This window comes from Myxine glutinosa, chromosome 10 (genome assembly GCF_964187855.1).
Source record: "Myxine glutinosa chromosome 10, kmMyxGlut1.1, whole genome shotgun sequence".
In the NCBI taxonomy this organism is placed as follows: domain Eukaryota; kingdom Metazoa; phylum Chordata; class Myxini; order Myxiniformes; family Myxinidae; genus Myxine; species Myxine glutinosa.
The window spans coordinates 34,009,499-34,031,124 of NC_136270.1; the positions used below are offsets into that span (position 1 = coordinate 34,009,499).

Here is a 21,626-nt window from a genome sequence, read left to right on the forward strand (position 1 = left end):
GCAATCTATTGAAAAAAAATTTATGCCTATGCTAGTGGCATCAATTTGCCTTAAATCAAGCCAGGTAGAAGTTTCTGTTAGTGGTAGCTGTGCATCATTATATATCAAAAAGCAGTATCGCAATATTGAAGCTAACTTGACTACTTGCTTGGCTCAGACAAGCTGTGGTTGATAGTGGATCTGTTTTTTGTTGTTTGGATTGCATTGCATGAGAAAGCTACAGCAGCATGGAAAGAGGCTGATGAGGTGTGGGGCTCGGGCTTCCGGTTCCTCGGGCGAGTGAAGCGTACTTCGAGCTCTCCACGGCATCGAAGTTTAAGTGTTTTCCCATTCTTGTCTTTGTCAAATTTCCACTGGTTATTTTGCTGTGTACGTGTTATTGTGTGTTTCTGGTTGGTATTGGTTTGTAATTCGTACAAACTTGTGTGTAGTTAATCGTTTTCTGGGTCGTACCTCGTGCGCGGCCTGGTAACTTGGGGCTTCCCTCCCCCCGTCGGTGTTTTGTCGATTTGGGTTCTTTCCTTCGCTGTATTGCTTGTTTCTTTTATTTTATTTTCTCCCCCTCACCAAACCTCCCTAGACAAAGAATTCTATATTGATTATTTCTCTCCTCCCGGACACGTGCTTGTTCGCTCTCCTCCGCGTCTCGACTTGTGCCCCGCCCCCTGTATCTCGTTTTTCTTCCGCCTTTGCTCCTTCTTTCTCAAATCCACGTTCTCGCTTGGAGACTTTTCCCAGATTGTTTTTCATGGTTTTCATGGTTCTGTTTGGATATTGTTGGAATATGTTTAAACCGCAGCCGTGATGCTGACGCCCCCCCCCCCCCCGAATTTCCATGTTTTAAATGTTTCCCAGTGTGTACCCGGGTCAGAATAGGTACACCGTATCCCTGCGTGTCGTAAGAGATGACTAAGAGGATTGGCATCAGCAAGGGCATCCGGCCATGAAAACATTGCCTCAAAAAGAGAACCATGACAATTACAACTACATATGGGCAGGGTGCAGCCCGAAGTGGAGATCGGTTTCTGAGGTTTGGGACATGGAATGTAGGGACAATGACAGGGAGATCAGGAGAAGTGGTGGAAGTATTGGTCAGAAGAAGAGTGGACATATGTTGTGTGCAAGAGACGAGATGGAAGGGAAGTGGTGTGAGAATGGTGAAGGGTAGGCAGGGACAGAAATACAAGTTTGTGTGGCAAGGGTGCCCGGAGGACGTGAATGGTGTTGGTGTCCTGTTTTCTGAGGAGTTTGTAGACAGTGTGGTGAGTGTGACGAGAGTGAGTGATAGGTTGATGATGGTGAAAATGATGATTGGAAAGCTCTTGGTGAACGTCACCTCTGGATATGCTCCGCAGGTTGGTCGAAGCGATGAAGAGAAGGACAAGTTCTGGTGTGCGATAGAGAAGCTGATGGAAAACGTGAAAGATGAGGAAGTTGTTGTGGTGGGAGGAGACCTGAATGGACATGTGGGAAGGAGTATGGATGGTTTTGAGGGAGCTCATGGGGGTTACGGATATGGTGTGAGAAATGGAGAAGGTGAAAGGATTTTGGAGTTTGCTGATGGAGCTGATTTGTTGATTTGTAATACTCAGTTCCAGAAAGAGGATAATAAGCTTGTTACATACACGTCAGGTGGGTCGACGACAACCGTTGACTACCTGATGCTGCGTAGGCGAGATAGGGGGCACCTCCGGGACACAAAGGTGATCCCGGGGGAGGAGGCTGTTTCACAGCACCACTTGGTTGTCTGCGACATAAGGGTGAAAGGTGCGAGGAGAGCTCGGCGGGTGAAGTACCAACCAAGAATGAAGGTGTGGAGGTTGAAAGAGGTGACAGTAAGGGAGGCATTAAAAGAGAGGCTGAGTAGGGTAGAGGATGATGTGGTTGAGCTTGAAAGTGGTTGGATGTCAATGAAAGCTAGTCTGTTGGGAGCCGTTGGTGAGGTATGTGGATGGACAAAAGGACCACCGAGGCACTCGGAAACATGGTGGTGGGATGATGAAGTTGGAAAGAGGATTGACGAGAAGAGGAAGAAGTTCAAGGAGTGGCAGAAGGCGAAGGGTACGGGAGCAGAAACAGCAGAGCATGAAAGTTATAAGGCAGCCAGGAAGGCTGCAAAGAAAGAGGTAGCAAAGGCGCAGGAGGCATGTAGGAAAATGTTTGGAGAACGCTTGGATTCGGAAGAGGGTCAGAAAGCAGTATTCAGGATTGCAAAGCACATAGCGAAAGAGAGGTGTGATGTGATGGGGGTGAGTTGCTTGAAGGATGAAGTGGGACAAATCGTTGTCGACCCAGATGGAATTAAAGGAAGATGGAAAAGATATATGGAAATGCTGTTGAATACAGAGAATGAATGGGATGGCAACATAGAGAGTAATCCAGTTTTAGGACCGGCAGAGAAGATAACTGAGAAGGAAGTTGAGGATGCGATAAAAGCAATGAAGAGTGGAAAAGCGGGAGGGCCGACGGGAGTTGTGGGAGATATGTTGAAGGCAGCAGGAAGTTGGGGTGTGAAGAGAATGACAGAGATCTGTAATCTGGTGGTGAAAGAAGGCCGCATTCCAGTGGATTGGGAACTGAGTACCCTCGTCCCTCTATACAAGGGGAAAGGTGACCCTCTGGAGTGTGGCTCGTACCGAGCGATAAAGTTATTGGAGCATGGAATGAAGGTATTGGAAAGGGTGTTGGAGAGGAGGATGAGGAAGAAAGTGCAGATCGACGAAATGCAGTTTGGATTTATGCCAGGAAGAGGAATGACAGACGCGCTTTTCATTGTGAGGCAGTTGCAGGAGAAGTCCATGGAGAAGAGGAAGAAGTTGTTCTTTGGGTTTGTTGATCTGGAGAAAGCATTCGATAGGGTTCCACGCAAAGTATTGACATGGGCATTGAGGAAGTTAGGAGTGGAGGAATGGTTGATCAGAGTAGTGATGGCAATGTACAAAAGAGCGCGCACAGCTGTAAGGACGAAGGACGGGAACAGTGGTGAGTTTGAGGTGAAGGTGGGAGTGCATCAGGGGTCGGTACTAAGTCCACTACTATTTGTAGCTGTGATGGAGGTGCTGGCTCAGAACGTAAAGGAGGGTTTCCCGTGGGAGTTGTTGTATGCAGATGATCTGGTGTTGATTGCGGAAAGTATGGATGGACTGAAGGAAAAGATGAACAAGTGGAAGGAATGTATGGAGACAAAAGGTCTGAAGGTGAATATCCGAAAGACGAAGGTGATGGCAAGTGGTAAAGCATGTGGTGAGGTGGAAAGAACTGGGAAGTGGCCGTGTGCTGTGTGCTGTGTGCAGGAAGGGTGTCGGCGTGAACTCCATTCAATGTACAATGTGCGCTGAGTGGGTTCATAAAAAATGTAGTGGTCTGAGAGGGTCATTTACCAGTGTGGCAGCTACATTCAAATGTAAGGTGTGCACAGAGGGAGCTGCAGATGGAGGAAATGTTGAGTTGGATCTTGGAGACGGCGTGAAGCTGGAAGGTGTGAAAACATTTTGCTACCTCGGAGACATGCTGAATGGAGAAGGTGGATCAGACTCGGCAACGGTTGCTCGAGTGAGATGTGCATGGAAGAAGTTTCGGCAACTGAGTGGAGTGTCGATGAGGAGGAGGCTGATGAGGAGGAGAGTGTCGCTGAAGCTGAAGGGAAAGGTGTATGCTGCATGTGTGAGAAGTGTTATGATTTATGGGAGCGAGACATGGGTAATGAACGTAGAGCAGCAACGAAGGCTGGAAGGGTGGAAATGCGAATGGTTTGATGGATGTGCGGAGTATCGTTGAGAGAGAGGAAGACAAAAGATGAATTGCGAAAGATGATGGGAATATTGCCTGTGATTGATGCTGTGAAGAGGAACAGGTTGAGATGGTTTGGTCATGTGTTGAGGAAGGATGAAAGTGACTGGTTGAGAAGAGTGATGGAAATGAATGTAGAAGGAAGTAGAGGACGGGGAAGACCGAGAAAGACTTGGCTAAAGATGGTGGAAGAAGAAATGCGGGCAAGGGGGTTAACAAGGAGAGATGCAGAAAATAGGGAAAAATGGAGAAGATTGTCATGGGGACCGCAAGGCTAACCCCCGCTCTAGCAGGGAAAATGGCCTTAAAATGCATGTTGTTGTTGTTGTTGTTGAGGTGTGGGAAGCAGTGAACTCACAAATTGTTACAGCCTGGCTGAATCTCGCAGATTCAGCACAGAGATGATCTTGTGCCTCTATGGAGACATCCAACACTTTCATGACAGTGATGTTGGTATTTGCATCCACAGCCAAGGCATCCCTTAAAGTAAAACAGATGTTTTCCACTTACTTCCAAGATACGCCGGACAGAGTGCCACAGTCAGATGTTCTTATTGTGCTTCAGGACTTCAATGCAAGGTTTGGCAAAAGGTATCCAGCAAATGACTTATGGTAAGGAACATCTGCAATGCAACGGCTGGGTAAGAGTAATTCTACGCTAAGAACCACTTGGTTTGAAAAGGAAGAAATCCATCTGGTCATACAGATGCACCTTGCTACAAAGAGATACCACATGATTGACTATGTTGTGATGCATGCCAGTCAGCGAATGTTCTGTACTGATGTACAGGTCATGACAGGATAGCACACTGCTGGTCAGGCTACCGATTGGTACGAGCCAAAATGCTAGTGAAAGCTCTTCACTCACGACCCAAGAGAGGAAGTGTGTCAGTTCCATTTACATTCCACCAGCTATGCATTCCAGATTGAGAATAAGCTTTCTGAGAAAACTTGCCACAATGGCTAGAGGAAATGCCATTCAAATTTTTGAGCTCCTTAGAGCAGAATTGGGACACCGTAAGGCATGCATGTAGCAGCAGCAGCCCAACATGCAATAGGTCGCACAAGAAAGAATCAACCAGATTGATTCAACCATTCATTCCTGGAAAACGCTGACATCCTCACACACTTAACTGAAACTATGAACAATGCACACAATCAAATGTTGCAAACTAACAGCAAAGCACACTGCAAGGAGTTTCAGCAGGGATCAGAGAAAAACTAAGTTAACTGTTGCTACTATGGTCGAGTGGATACTTAATACATATGTAAGTGAGGGGGAAAAGGCTATCAAGAATGACCTGGAGGTGACTCATGCTTTCTGTTTCTACCTTGCAGAACCTAAACTTGTCCGATTCACTCAGTCCTGCCATTTTCTTCAAGCCAATCGTGTAGTGTCCTTGGTCTTGGGCATTATTAATGATTCGTTCTCTGTCCCAATTGAGTTGACCTCTTCTTAGCCATTCCAATCATCCTTCTTTATCTATCCCCATTCTGTCCAACTCTTCTTTTTTTTTTACTTCCCTGCTCTTTTGTCTTTCTCCCAGTTGTCACTATTTATCTGTTGATATTTCATCTTGTATTTTTCTTTTGTCTTTTTGCAATTATTGGGACTGTATTTATTGCTTTGTCGGTTTGGTGTGTGACATCTTCTATTTGCACCTGTTTTTCGAAGTTTTTTGCAAGGTGAGTGAGAAATACCTTTTCTAGTTTGTTGTGTTCATGCTTGTATACAATTTGCATTAGGTGGTTTGCTGAACTTTTTACATAATCTGCTAATCCTACAGTCATCACTCTGTTCACTTTATTGACCTCCATCAGGCTGCTACCTCTTCCTATCCTCAGAAGGTATATTCTTGGGATGCACTGATTATTATAGAACATTTTGTGGATAGTGAGGAGTTTCCTCGTTTTGATATCTAGATTTTTGAAATCCGCTTATGGTCAGTTTACTATTTATTTTTATTTATTTTTTTGTATACAGAATCGAGGCTCGTGAAAGAGCTAACATTTATCACACAAAAAATATCAAACAGACAAACAAAGTATATAATAAGTGGAGCGGTAGACAAGATGGGGAGAGAAGGGGAAGCACACAAGCACAACATTTGAGAGCAGGGACATCGGGAGATCTATGGGAGGGAGAGGGCTTGGGGGGAGGAGGCGTGGGAAGGGGGGGGGATGGGGGTGGGAGAAGTATGAAACACAAGGACACTGCATGGACTTCCAGGAAAGAAGTTGGTATTTCAAAAAAGTGGATCTGGGGTGAAATTAGCAGGGGTAGAAAAGATCAAGGTTTTGGATGGGGAAGATAAGAGATGGTGGTGAACAGCTGTTTTAAAGACCTGGAGGGAGGAGTGGGATTGAAGAGAGTGAGGGAGTTTGTTCCAGAGGCGGGAGAAAAGAGGAATGAAGGAGTGAAGGTGAGCAGAGAGTCTTGATTTTGGCAGTTTAACCATAAGAGGATTGCAGGCAGATCTTGTGCGACCTGTAGGAATATTTGGGGGACAGAGCCCAGAGAGAGCTGGGGGAGCAAGGCTGGAGAGGAGTTGGTTGAAGACAGAAAGACCACCAACCTGCCTGCGGTGAGTAAGTGAAAGGCCTTCGGAGTTAGCTTCATCACGGGAGATTCCGATGATTCTGAAAGCTTTGGTTTCAACAGCATGAAGCTGAGCTAGGTGAGAGGCAGGAGCACCGGCCCAGAGGGGAGAACAGTATTCCATTGAGCTGCGGATGAAAGCCTTGTATGTGGTGAGGAGCTCAGGTGTGCCAAGGAAGGACTTCGCACGACGGAGGATGCCCAGTCAGCGACTGGCTTTGGAGGCCAGATTTGAAATGTGGTTTTCCCAAGAAAGATCATGGCAGATAGTGAGACCCAAAAGCTTGAGTGACAGAACTTCTTGGAGAGGATTATTCAGAAAGTGGATGGGAGGGTTGTCCAGTCGGTCTTTTCTGAGAGACATAGTAAGAGTGTGAGATTTGTCAGGATTGAAAGACATGTTCCACTTGTTTGACCAGTCTGTGATTTTGTCCAGGTCTGCAGTGAGTGAGGAGGCTGCAGACTGCCGATCTGAGGGATGAGGAATGGAGCAGCAGAGAGTGGAGTCGTCAGCAAAGAGATGGAGAGGATATTCAAGAGAGTCAGAGCGATCATTGATGAAGACCAGAAAAAGCACAGGGCCCAGAACACTGCCTTGGGGAACTCCAGCCTGAACAGGAAGGGGAGATGAGAGAAACCCATTCACGGCCACACGTTGACTATGACTAGAGAGGAAGTCCGCCAGCAATTTTTGGAGATTTCCATGGATACCATATGAGGAGAGTTTGGTGAGCAGAGCGGGGTGCCAGACCGTATCGAAGGCATGTGATATGTCAAAGGAGACAGCTCTAATTTCCTGTTTGGCATTGACGACCTCCATCCATTGTTGAGACAGCAGAAGCAGCATGTCCAGAGTAGAGTGAAACCAAATTGATGATCAGAGATCAAGCCATTGGAGAAGAGGAAAGATTTCATATCCGAAGCAATGACAGATTCCATGACTTTGCTGTTAATTGGGAGAAGGCTGATTGGTCTCTAGTTGCGAGGATCTGTTTTTCACCTTTTTGTGTAAAGCGGTGATGTTGGCTGATTTCCAAGCTGATGGCAGATGACCTTGAGCAAAAGAGAGGGCGAAGAGAACAGAGAGAGGGAGTGAAAGAGCGGCAGAACAGGATTTTAGGACCCGTGGGCTTATGCCGTCAGGTCCATTTGCAGAATCAGAGTCGAGGGTTGACAGAAACTTTTCCACCTTGTCAGGAGGAAAGGACACAGAGTCCAGGAGCAGCTGGGTACGACTGGGTACGGTGGGTACAGAGCGAGTATTCTGCAGCTATACTGGTATTGAGTTGGATTATGGCTTTGATTTTGTTCCTTGGGGAGAGGTATGTTTTCAGGATCATCCTTGTTCTGTGCAGGCATTCTTTCGTAATTGTTTTCGACATTGTTTGTGATATATTTTGTGGTCCTCTTGTACTCCAAGGTATTTATAAAATGCTTTGTTGTCTCGCTCCTGTATTGTTGTATCTTGGTCGATTTTTATGTTGCACGTTTTTGTTGGTCTACCTTGCAGGAATGTGCACTTGGCATACTTCTCGAGGCCAAATTTCCTTTGGATGTTGTTGGAGAACTGTTTCACTAATTTCAGTTGTTCTGCCAATTTCGTGTCGTTCAGTGCAAAGAGTTTTGAATAATCCATGTACAGTAGATGTTACCTTTCTGGTTTATTTGGACATTATTTTATTGGATGTTAGGGTGTGTCTGTGTCCTTGCTCATTGATGAGGTTACTTAGTAGAACGGGAGCTAGGCAAAACAGGAGATGGGAAGGCCGTCTCCTTGGAATATCCTGCATCGTATCTTCACTCTTGGTATTTCAATCTGTCCTTCTGAGAGCTACAGGATTAGTGTGGTATTCCATAGATTCATTGCTTTGCCAATCAGCTTGATTATTTGGGGATTGATCTTGTACATTTGCATGCCTTTTATCATCCATGAATGTGGGACACTGTCAAAAGCTTTTTGTAGTTGTCTTAGGTGGTTGTACATCGTTTCTGTGTTGATTCCTGTTCAAAGTTTGTATGTTGTTGGTAGATGGGTTATTGGCCGGTATGTGTGCAGTAGTTGGGTTTCTTCAGATTCTGGGATGAGGAAGGTGTTATCTTCTGTGAGCCATTCATCCTATTCCTGATCCTCTTGGATAAGTTCATTAAATGCTCTCAAGCGTGGTGAACGTGGAGAGCATCAAATAACTTCAGCCAGAAGTTTGGGATCCCATCTGGGCCAGCGCTTTTGAAGTTTGTCATTTTGCAAGTTGTTACTTATCTTTTCTGCATCAATTATTACTGAGGGCCTTTCCTCGAGATGTTGCTTATTCTCTTCAAGGTTTCGGATCCATTCCGCCTCTTTATTGTGTTATTTTAGTTAGGCAGTTAAGAGGAAGCATCGTTCATTTTTTCAGGAAAGCACCAAATTTGGCACAGATGTAGTATGGAGCTATACAATTGTTTTCCTGAGGGGCACCCAAAAATTCAGAAAATTCAAAAAATCCAAAAAAATGTCCTGGATGCCGTGAAAAAGGGGAGAAAATGGGTATTGATTCGAACTGTAGATTCTGATATTGTGGTCTTGGCAATAGCACACTACTTTATCTACCAGTCACGGTGTGGAGGAACCCTGGATTGCCATTGGCACTGGTAAAAGCTACCGCTACCTTGCCATCCATAAAATGGCCACCGGCCTTGGCCGCAGGAAGTCTGAGTCTTTGCCATTATTTCATGCCTTCACTGGCTGCGACACAGTGTCATTTTTTGCCCAAATTGGGAAAAAGACAGCCTGGAAGGCTTGGGAGGCATACCCCAGCATCACGCAGACCTTTCATGCTCTCGCTTATAGGCCATCTGTGGACGCTATTACTATGGAACTACAGAGCATAGAAAGATATGTTGCCATCCTCTATGACCGGACTACCGAGATAAAGACAGTGAATGACATGCGCCGACACTTGTTCACGAAGAAGGCAAGAACAATTGATCACATTCCCCCAACAGCAGACGCCTTCGAACAACACCTAAAACGTGCATGTTTTCAGGCTGGACACGTATGGAGTCAGGCACTTGTGCCCTACCCAGAACTTCCATCAACAGCTGATTGGGGCTGGATGAAAACAGGGACTTCTTGGACACCAATTTGGACCACAATACCACTGATACAGGAGGCATGTTCAGAGCTTACAAGCTGCCATTGTAAGTCGGCCTGTAAAGGCAACTGTAAATGCTCCAGGGCAAATCTGCCCTGCACATCACTGTGTGACTGCGATGGACAGTGCTTGTAGTACTACACATCTGTGCGAGGGCCTCCACCTTTCAAGTGCACACAATATTTTAAGTTAAAACTGCAACTGTGTGTAACTTTGATTAATTAATACCATTCCATTGTTATCAGAGAGCAGTAAAACAATGTGTATCACTTGGAATTGAAATTTTACCTAAAATACTATGAGAGATTCAAGGAAAATGGAAACACCATGGCGGCCATCTTGAAATTAAAGATGATGGATGCCAATCTTTATGCAATTGATGCCGTTGGATTCAGAGACCATGAAAACATGGGGTAAGACACTGGAACTGTGGTGTTATCGCTCATAGTATAGAAGTTATTGAGAGAAATAGGTCACAGAGGGCGGTCATGTTGAAATTCAATATGGCGGCCACCAGGGGTTCTGAATTTTTGGGCGCCCCTCAGGAAAACAATTGTATAGGTCCTTACTACATCTGTGCCAAATTTGGTGCTTTCCTGAAAAAATGAACGATGCGCCCTATTTTTCGGTCTTAACTGCCTAAGTATTTTCAATCTCCATAAATCCCTTTCCAGAATTATTCCAGTTCATCTTTTTCAGGATGGGATGACATGTACATGCTGCTTCAGTTTCCCTAGTTCACGGTATAATCTTTTTGAGTTGTTTTCATACATCTGGCCTTGTTTTCTCCTTCAGTCCACCTCGTTGAAGTTATTTTGTTCCATTGCTATCATTTCTATTTTGAGTTTGTTTTCAACAACTATTAACCGAAGGGATACGTCTTCAATTTTATATTTGTTTTTTATGTTATTTTTTTGGATTCTCTACTTTAGTGTTGGGCTTTCATTTCCTCTTTGGAATTGCTGAATCTGTCCTGTCTCCTTTCTGAGCAGCTCCCTCTGTCTTGCGAGTCATTGCTTTCATAGTGGTGCTTGGTTTTTATTTGTGGAACCTGTTCTGTTCTTGCGGAAGGGGGGGGGGGGGGGGTGGGGGGATTCAGTACTGCTGAAAAACTCACTATGTTTATTTATTTTAGGCAGGCCGATTTTGGTCTTGTTTTTCTTTAAAGATTTGCTTGTTCTATTGATTCGTGTTTTGGGCGGTTATTATTATGTAGCAGAATTAGTCGTGGTCTTTGTTCAGTCGGTGTCATTCTCACCTGTATTTAATGAGCCAGCTCCTCTTTCAGATCATGTTGTTCCTCATCATCATCATCATCATCCTACTGTCCTTTCTGCATCTGTTTTTTCTGTGTGTAGCATGCAGTATGCTGTTAAAACATTGTGAATTGTAGTCAGTGATTTTCTGCTTGCAAAAACCCAAGTTCCATAGGTGAGGGCGAGACTACCGGAAGTAAGCTGTAACACGTGCCCTTTTGTGGTTTGTTTTCAACGTATCCAATCACGTGACTGTTGTCGCGAAGGGTGCACTAACCGGAAGTTACGTAGTTCCGCAGGCACCTATTTGAGAAATTAAATTTTGTTTTGTGTTCTCTCCGAGCCTTTTTCCCTGACTGTTCAAAGTGGGCGGGTCCAAGCAAGCCTCGCCCAGTTTAATGTTCCCGTCCGTCATCCTCGATGGTGTTTCTGGGTGGTGTATTTCGCCACCAGGGCAACGCAAAAGCACAGGGAATAATAAAATGATTGCTTGTTTTGATGTTTTTGATTATTTTTGACAATCTCATAGATCTCTATTTCAATCGTTTTCTTGCATAGGGCCTTGTGTTTGCATTGAACTTGCCGAAACAAAGCGATCTTTATATCCAGGGTTTCCAGCAATGTGTATTGTGAATACAGGGTCGATATGCATTGACTAAAACACGTTCTGAATGTTTGTTGTAACCAGGGTGCCTTATATAGAGATCCTACTGCAACTGTGTGTAAACATGCAAGACTTAAAGTATGCACTTTAACACTTATCACTGTATACCGTCTATAATCAATAAATGTTACCGACTTCCTATCACTGTAGTCTGTAAGTGACAAAAACCCACAGACATTTTTCGAATCATACTTCCATAAAATCAAGAAACACCCGCGAGCGATCGTGCCCATTCAAGATCACGTGACGTGCTGTTGTCTTTGGTCATGTGACCCTCCCTTAGTGGGAGTGTAGCTCCAATGGCCGACTTTCGTTTATGGATAGTCTCGTTTCCAGACAGTTTTGTGATTTTTTTCTTCACCCTCAAATTGTGCTTCTAGTTACATCAGTAAGCAAAATTTAAACTTTCTAGCCCACTTAGAAAGTACGAAACATTTATATGATTGTGTAAGCATGGTGTTGGTTCAACAGTTAACATGGCTAGCTTGAGATCTTAGGGGTCCTGAGTTTGAGCCCATCATGCCATTGAATTTTGAATTAACACCAAGTGGGTTGACTCAGCCTGTCATCCTTCTGAGGTCGGCAAAATGAGTACCAGATGACTGGAAATGGGGGGCACTGCATCAGCAGCAGCTGCACCTCCAGAAAATGAAAATGATGCAACCCAGAAAAAGCTGACGTTTTCATTAAGGGTGTAGTGCTGGTGAAAAATTGAGAAAACTACATAGGTACCTTTGAGAGGCCTTTACACAAAAACAAAGTCAAGTTAATATCAAATTTTCAGTTTTTCTTGAAAGATATAATCTTGGCTTTAACTCAGACCAGTTTCAACGCTTCTTTGTCATATTACATGCATATAATTTGCATAAATTAGACCGTCAATAAAAAACAAGGAAAAACAAAGAACACATTTCTACTTCTATCTTCTATGTCACCTATCATTCTTTTCACACAAAACTTGGTACATGTATTATACATGTGTTACTCTACTACCTGATGAGAGGATTTTGTGAAATTATGTCAAATGTTCACCAATGAGCTAATTATGCCAATTACCAGATAAAACTTGGTTGTCGTTCAATAAATCCACAATGGCTACTCCTATAAACAAAAGCCTTCATCATTTTAAAGGAAGTGATATTCTGAATATCCTGTCCAAATTTCAGCCCAAAAGAATGATGCAAATTAAAGTTATAACAAATTTCATGCAAAATATTATATTGAATTGAATTGAAATTTGAATTTTTCAATAATTAGGGGTACTTCTATGACCTCTAATAGCATGATTCTTGTTTATAAGACTATAAGGAAACTGTTCAGCTAAAAAAAAAAAAAAAAAAAAAAAATCGCCTGTTCACCAGCACTACACCCTTAACTTTGCTGTTAGTTTTAATTTTCTCGAATAAAAAGTCTATCTCAACCTTGATCTCCGCTTCTCCATGATGCTGAAATGGCGTTATGAAGCAGGCATGATGGACCAAACTTGCCATTTTAGTGTATATTTGGGGGGTTTTTTTCTAATAAAAGTGAATTTGTATATATATTTGTTTGTTTGTTCATACATGCTTCAAAAACTATTGAACGAAATCCAACCAAATTTTGAAATTTTGCAAGTTGCCTAAAGGGTACCTACCCCCAAGTATGGTTTCTGTCTTGGTAGCATATCTGGTGGGTGGGCTGGGTTCGGGGGATGAGGGGACGACCCCATTTCTCTGTATGTAAATGTGCATCGTATAACGCCACCCGGTGGTATCCGGTATTACAAGACATCTTCTTATATATATAAATAAAGTTTAAAGAACTTGATGATATGCATTATGGTGATGTTGAAATCTGAGTGAGAATAATTTGATTTTTAAAATGTTTCATTTCGCTCATTTTAAGTGGAGGTTCAAACCAAGGCAGTGATGGCACTTTCCCCAGGCCAAGTGTAACCGTGTGTGTGTGTGCGTGTGTGTGTGTGTGTGTGTATGTGTGTGTGTGTGTGCTCCATTACGAGCCTTAGATCTTGTAAAAAAAAAAAAAAAAAAAAAAAAAAAGAAGCATCTTACACAAGACAACATGGCCAAAACTGAGCCAAAACAACATGGCCACACTGAGCTTCGCAGCAAAGTGGGAGTGATTTTTGTTCGTGCCACGTATAAGCAGCAAGGATGATTGACGAAGGTGATGTTAGCTGCCTTACAAGCAGATAGAAGATGACCTCGGGCAAATGATAGAGTTAGTAGAGCAGAATGTTTGTGAAGTACAACATGTTGTCTTGTGATTAAATCCATCAGCAAAGCAACAGGTACTTTTGCTCGTTATTTTTAAAAGAAGTGTACAATATATCACAATGTTGTTTCATGCATGCCTTGCTTACTTAGTTTTCCTTTTCACTCACAGAAGCAAAAGGCCATATTGGCAGCAATGGTGATTTTGTTGAACATGGGATTGGTCATCCTATTCCTGCGACTCTGTTCCTGACATAAGGTAGTAAGTTGAATTGTACATGTTTTGCGATCCATAATTTGCTGGCCATGCCATGTTTGTCTCTGCGTATATAAAGCTAGAGCTGTGCCAATGATTTGCTCAATTTTGCCAGATAAAAAAATCCGTAGCAGGGTAGCTTGTTTAACCAGAAATCAGAAAGGAGAGTTCGGCCTTTTTATACGAAAGCAGGTTGTTTTTATTGGGCTTTTTGCAAACTGACAATGGATTTTTATTAACTCAATGCTTTATGCAGTGGCTATTGAGTGACGGCTGAAGTTTTGAGTGTTAGGCCTTCGCCAGAGTGAAAGAAGGTATGAGTGAGCAGGAATCGGACTTGACGAAGGGCGAACGCTAACAATGTCAACTGCCCCTCATTTCCAACAGTGCTAAGTATACTCTTTTTTTAATACTAAGTATACTAAGTATACTCTTATATACCTTTTTTCTTTTTTCTTTTTTTGTATACAGAGTCGAGGCTCGTGAAAGAGCTAACATTTATCAAACAAACAAATCAAACAAACAAGCAAACAAAGTATATAAAAAGGGGAGCGGTCGACAAGATGGGGAGAGAAGGGGAGGAAGCACACAAACACAACATTTGAGAGCAGGGACATCGGGAGATGTGTGGGAGGGAGAGGGCCTGGGGGGAGGCAGGATAGGTATAAAACGCAAGGACACCAAGGACTTCCAGGAAAGAAGACAAATGTCACCTCAAAAAAGTGGATTTGGGGTGAAATTAGCGGGGGTAGAAAAGCTCAAGGTTTTGGATTGGGGAAGATAAGAGATGGTGGTGAACAGCCGTTTTAAAGACCTGGAGGGAGGAGTGGGATTGAAGAGAGTGAGGGAGTTTGTTCCAGAGGCGGGAGAAAAGAGGAATGAAGGAGTGAAGGTGAGCAGAGAGTCTTGATTTTGGTAGTTTAACCATAAGAGGGTTGCAGGCAGATCTTGTGCGACCTGTAGGAATATTTGGGGGACAGAGCCCAGAGAGAGCTGGGGGAGCAAGGCCGGAGAGGAGTCGGTAGAAGACGGAAAGACCACCAACCTGCCTGCGGTGAGTAAGTGAAAGGCCCTCGGAGATAGCGTCATCGCGGGAGATTCCTTTAGTTGATACAATCCACTGTTAATATTGTCCTCCGATGCAGACCGACACTTGCCTCGACAGAGAAAACTATTACATTGCATTTTTGCATGCAACTCCTGCATTCAAACAATAAAACTCCAAGCCCTCTTCCTCCCGCAGATCTCCCGATGTCCCTGCTCTCAAATGTTGTGTTTGTGTCCTTCCCTTTCTCTCCCCATCTTGTCTACCGCTCCCCTTATTTTGTGATTTATGTGTCGGTTTGACTTTTTGTGTGATTAATGTTAGCTCTTTCACGAGCCTCGATCTTGTATACAAAAACAAAAACAAACAAAAAACCTTCAGGCTGCCATATTTTATCCCTGTGCACAATTCCTCAAAATTTAATCTTCTTGTACTCTTGAAAAGAATTTCAAATGGGCAAAAAAAATATAAACATGACGATTGAACTAATTTTAACTGCAGCTCACTTTCACAAGCCTCCCCACCTGTTGAGAAGGGTGGTCATTACCCCACACACGCGAAGCGAAAAGCAGGGTTAAGCAGTTGCCTCACTTTGTCTGTCTGGCTGTCTACAAACGTTGGTTTATGATCAAGGAACAACTTAATTCCTATTGAATGTTATATTTTGAACACGAATTGGAACACAAACCTGCAGTTTAGCAGTACTTCAGCTCTGAATTTCGTAAATTGTACGAAATATCGTCCTGATTATGCATGCGCAGAGGAGCGAAATTATTTTTTTTAGTCTTTCTGACAGTTCAACAAAATTGAAAGCAAACTTACTGTTTTTAAGGATGTCATAAAGGACACAAACAACAGGCACAAGGAACCAATGTAACATGTAAAACAAGCATTCTGAGTATTGCGCTGCAATACATGTCCCCTACCAAAGTTCAAAGTGCCATAACTTTGTCAAAAATGATCGAATATGCAAATTTATGCACGGTTGATGCTGGTTTTCAAACTTGATCTGAGGTATGCTGAGACACACGTGTGTCACGCCTCGCCTCGTTGATAAGTCCGCAAGGTCGCTCCATGGAGTGGCCTGCATGTATTGCACTGTGTGAATTATATAAATTATTACCAACTCACGGTCTGAGGTACTAGCGATTCAAGAGATATCCATTTTTTTTTTCCTTTAATTAACGATATCTGCCAAACCACGTGCCCTATCGCAAATTCCAAAAGGACATTTTAGTGCACTGACATGCTGAACAGTCTTGTGAAGTTTCCCCTTGATTGGATCAAAAATGAGGGAGGAGCTCGGTTTTAAAGGTTCATGCTTAAAAACGTCATAACTCTGAAACCATCAGTAATTTATTATATTTTCCAGTTCACGATCAATGATCGATGTGTATATATATGTTGCTCGGCTTGGCTCGCCCCTCCGGAAAGCGCGCGCTGTGTCGCGCTGTTGACGTTCGCGAGAAGAGGCTGAGGGCACGCGGTGCGGCTTGAGGAGAACTCGAGAATAAACAAGAGATATCCATTTTTATTTTTTTTTCGTTTAATTATCGATATCTGCCAAACCGCGTGCCCTAACGCAAATTCCAAAAGGACATTTTAGTGCTGAACAGATCTGTGAAGTTTCCCCTCGATTGGATCAGAAATGAGGGAGGAGCTTGGTTTTAAAGGTTCATGCTTAAAAACGTCATAACTCTGAAACCATGTGACGCATGACGTCATGCTCGCTGACTTTTTTGTTCGTCATGGGTATGCGATTCTGCCTGCAAAGTTTGGCGTCGATCTGTTCAGCCGTTGCAGAGAAAAAGGGGTTTTCGTATTTTCACGAAAAACAATATGGCGGCCGAACTACGTGACCTGTGACGTCATAATTACCATTAAAATATTCTACAGACCGAGTCCATCATATGGTGAAAATCTTATCTCAATCGGTCCTATTATTGCAGAGAAATTGGTTTTTAAAGGAAATTAAAACTTAAAATGACACTGAGTTAAGGATCATCAGAATTATCAGAAATTACCAAAGTTCAAAGTGCCATAACTTTGTTAAAAAATTATCGAAACGTCGTGAAGTTCGAACTTGATCTGTAACTTATCATGAGGAAACCATGTGCCAAGTTTGAAATCATTAGCATTAAGCGTTTAGACAAAAAGTCTGGAAAACTGTTCTTTGCGTGATGGACTGACGGACTGACGGCGGAGGGACGGCGTGCAAACCTATAGTCCCTTCGGGTGTACACCGGTAGGGGACTAATACGATGGTGCAGCAAGGACGGTAAACGTCAGAAAACGTTTTTTACTCAAACCTTTACAATCTTTCTTTTATTAGTCCCCTTTTACTCAAACCTTTACAATTAGTCCCCTTTCTCCTTTTGCGGACTTTGTCAGTCCGCAAACCCATGACGAACAAAAAGGTCAGCGAGCATGACGTCATGCGTCACATGGTTTCAGAGTTATGACGTTTTTAAGCATGAACCTTTAAAACCGAGCCCCTCCCTCATTTTTAATCCAATCGAGGGGAAACTTCACAGATCTGTTCCAGATTCAGAAAATTTGTTTTTTTTCCAAATTCAAAATTCAAAAAATTCAAACAAAAACGGCTGTTCACCACCATCTCTTATCTTCCCCAATCCAAAATTCCAGAAACTTCACAGATCTGTTCTTCACAGATCTTCACAGATCTGTCAGTCTACTAAAATGTCCTTTTGGAATTTGCGATAGCTCACGTGGTTTGGCAGATATCGTTAATTAAAGGAAAATATTTTAAAAATGGATATCTCTTGAATCGCTTTATTGATCGATGTGAATCTTCATACTATAGTAGACGTCATTAAGATTAACAAGTGTTCAAAATTTCAAGATGATTGGATGTACGGTCTGGAAGCTAGAAGTTGTTATTGCGTGAAGAAGAAGAGGCGTCAAGTGTGCGGATTTAGTTATTTATCACATGTACAGACTGAAAGCATCGTTGGACACGACCTGTCGCGGTCATTTTAACCTCAACTAAAATTCTAATTTAAGATTTGTCAATAGCTGAGGTATATGAACAAACTAATAAAACAGATTTGGTCAAATTCTGACTTTTTTAAACTCGATCGCATTTGACAGAGTTGTGACAAGCTGAGGAAGAAGAAACCTCGCATTGGCTTCTCCAATGTGCCATTAAAAAATGGATATCTCTTGAATCGCTAGTACCTCAGACCATGAGTTAGTAATAATTTTTATAATTCACACAGTGCAATATGTGCAGGCCGCTCCACGGAGCGACCTTGCGGGCTTATCAACGAGGCGAGGCATGACACACGTGTCTCAGCATACCTGAGATCAAGTTTCAAAACCAGCATCAACCGTGCATAAATTTGCATATTCGATCATTTTTGACAAAGTTATGGCACTTTGAACTTTGGTAGGGGACATGTATTGCAGCGCAATACTCAGAATGCTTGTTTTGATTGAATTATATACTTGACCATTGTAGAACACAAATCGCCTTCATGACACTTTCAAAAACCTTCCGTTTTGCAGTATTTGGACAAAATATTACGGCATTTTATGTCAGCACGCCCAATCAAATTTGCCGCTTGCAGATCTCGCCCATGTTCTTGTTTCTCAAGACTGCGTGGGCTAAGGTGTTGTATGAACTGTCTTGTTTATGCAATTGTGTTTTAACTCATTGGATTTAGCTCTATTATTATATGCTGTGAAAATGGTTCCAAGAGTGGCCATTTCTGCATTTTTACTCTATTATCTTGGACCATGTTTTATTGTTTCATGTTCTTTTGGAGTTGCATGCTCAGCTATGAATTTTTGTTTGTTTGGCTTGTAAATAAAAACGAAGTGACTGGAGGTTAGAAATTACATGATAGGGATTAGGATGAAGAAGGGGAAGGGGTGGTAAACAATGATCCTTAGCCTATTTTAATATATTTTTCACTGAAGAGGGTACGATATTTGCACACCTTTCTAAATACATTACATGAAGATAAACCTATGACCTCATGCCTTGATGTGACTATTGGAGAAGATGGGGGTAATTAGAACTCCTTAAAGATAATTGAGCCCCCCTGGTAAAATTCTGCTAAAAAAATACTGCTAAAATTCCCTCTCGTTTTGTTGAGTAGGGTATTCTAAGGGCTCACTTTAAGTAGTTAAACTCAATGTAAAAGTAAGATTTTATGTGACTTGAAATCCAAAACCTTTTTTTTTTAATCCTAAATATTTTGTACAATTTAGGAAGTTTCCCTTGAAATGATTATGAACACTGCAAATTGGAATTGTTTTTTTTTCAGTGGTTGAATGACGTGAAGATTTATTTTGGAACGGATGGATTCAGCGGGACGGTGCATTGCTGTCCATTACATCCACCAGAACAGCTCTGCAAAAGGATGCTCCATTGAGCACTGCATGTAAAGTTTTGATCTTCTGCACAAACTTTTGAAAAGGTCAAAACTCGATGGATTTTATGCAGCATTTGCTAAGTACATTTTGCTCGGCCAGGTTGTTGAAAGCTGTGCAAAACAGCCATTTTATTTACGGCACTTCGAATATACTGTACTTGGTGAACATCAAATACTGTGTAGTTTATTCTTTTATTTTTAAAAGCTGATCATAAAGGTATTTTTTTAACTTTGTGGTTGAGGTTAATATTTTAATTGAACACGTAACTTGGTGAGAAGCTCTGTTGTCAATGGCCAAATTCCAAGTGGCTGCTAGCATGTTCTGATAACCTTCCAAAGGATTACTGTCGATGTCTTTTTTGTCAAGCTTACAAATGTATTATTAGAAGCAAAACGAAAAATACCCGACATGAAGTGCTGCTTTTTCTTCTTAATTTCTCTGATACATTGCATGTTGAGCTCTTCTCGGGGATATCAATGTTGTCAAATGGCCTCGTGGTAGCAAGCTTGGGTTCCATGAAGTAATGATTTACAGCAGGTAATGGTGGATCTTGGCTTGGTCACATAATTGTCGAAAGCTGGTGCTAACCATCAGTGAGGCTCCCCTCACTTGCATTGTCATCTTCACAATTAATCAGCCTGTCATTGTCCATGTGCATCATTTTATTATGTACAAGCCTGCACTCTGTCTTGTGCTGGTTTTTTTGGCTGATAACACGGAGTATCAAAGAAACACGAGAGTAGAGGACAAAGGCCGCACAGTGGCTCGACACATTTCCATTATTTGGAACGCACTTAGGACATGTCAAATGGGATTTCAAAAGTGTCGAGTTTATAATGAAGGGCTTTATGTTACAACTACTTGTATTTTCCAGATATAAACTTGTTTTGGGCTGGTTGGGAAGGAGGAGAGGTGAAAAAAGAAGATGTGAAATTTATTATTTCATAAACTTTGTTTTTGGGTTCTTAAGCAAAAAAATTTGGATGTATAATACATCTGCTTGTACATTACAATTTGTTCTGACGCAAGTAGTGTGGGAATGCTCAACCATCTCTCCATTTCCTACAAAATAAATGAATAAAGAATGATATATCGCAATGAACTACGTGTAAGTGTTAGATTTCTTATTGATCAGGTGTTCTTCGTGAATGTTTATCTGTTTATCGTCATGCATTGAGAGTTTGAGGAACATGCAGACTATAGTTAATCAAGATTTTCCTGTTGTGTATGACACACAAAAGCTCCATTATTACTCAGGTAAGTCATATTTACCCCCGCCACCAAAGGTGGACGGAGGGTATGTTTTCACCTCTGTCTGTCTGTCTTGTTACTGGCAAAAATCGAATATTTTTCAAGTATATTGATTGGTAGCGTGTTATTCTGTCTGTCTGTCTGTTTGTCTGTAGGTCAATCACTTCCAGGTCACAATTTTAAACCAATCTTCATGAAACTTTACCAAACGGTAGAATTTGTCGTAAGCAAGAAGCCTATTGATTTTGAGGTCAAAAGGTCAACATAAGCCAAAGGTCAACAACTTAGGTCAAATTTCTAAAATCTTCAATTTTCCATCCGATTCACTTGAAATTTGGAGAGGATTTGCATATCAGGTCATTGAATTCAACCACCAATTGTTTTGAGGTCAACACAGGCAAAAGGTCAACAACTTAGGGTGTTAATCGATACAGGTGGTTATGATTCATGCAGTCAAATTAAATCAGTGAAGGTTTATCGATGCAAAGCACGTCAGTCGAGCTTTTGCACTTATAAACTTTTACTAACTTTGGCTATTATTTGTAAAATCCTCAATTTTCATCCGATTCACTTGGAATTTGAACTGGATTTGCATATCAGGTCACTAAATTCAACCACCAATTATTTTCAAGCTCGAATTTGTTTTCGGGATTCCGTTAGTATCGTGCTCTGTACGGCATCTTTCTTGTTTGTTTGTCTCTCTGTGAGCAGGATATCTCAAAGAATTATGGACGGATTTGGATGGGATTAAATTTGGTGGACGGGATTGGGTATGTGACAAGGATGAAATGATTAGATTTTGTTGAATGTCTGGATCAGAGAATTTTTCAATTTTTAAGTGATTCTTCACCACTGAGAGATAGGACCAAAACAATATAAAGCATGATATCTCAAAAAGTTGCAGATGAGTTGTGATAAAACTTGGTGGATTTGTTGGTTAAGTGATGAGAAGAAGCCGATTACATTTTGTTTCAGGTCTGGATACAGATCCGGCCTATCAGTGGGATAGAAAATGTAAA

The 21,626-nt window shown here is 42.1% G+C and overlaps 1 protein-coding gene across 5 annotated transcripts in view; it reads left to right on the top strand.

The window, feature by feature from the left end:
- Nucleotides 1–20,458, top strand: part of LOC137434448 (junctophilin-2) — a 98,673-nt gene extending 78,215 nt beyond the window's left edge. For 4 of the 5 annotated variants that reach the window (XM_068127447.2, XM_068127443.2, XM_068127445.2 and 1 more), the window contains exons 7-8: nucleotides 13,827–13,913; nucleotides 19,248–20,458. In XM_068127447.2, coding sequence (XP_067983548.1) covers nucleotides 13,827–13,907 — 81 coding nt within the window. In that variant the 3' untranslated portion in view covers nucleotides 13,908–13,913; nucleotides 19,248–20,458. Of the gene's footprint in view, nucleotides 1–13,826; nucleotides 13,917–19,247 lie in introns of all 5 variants that reach the window. The other variant, XM_068127444.2, reaches the window with a different exon arrangement.
- The last annotated feature ends 1,168 nt before the right edge of the window (nucleotides 20,459–21,626 follow it).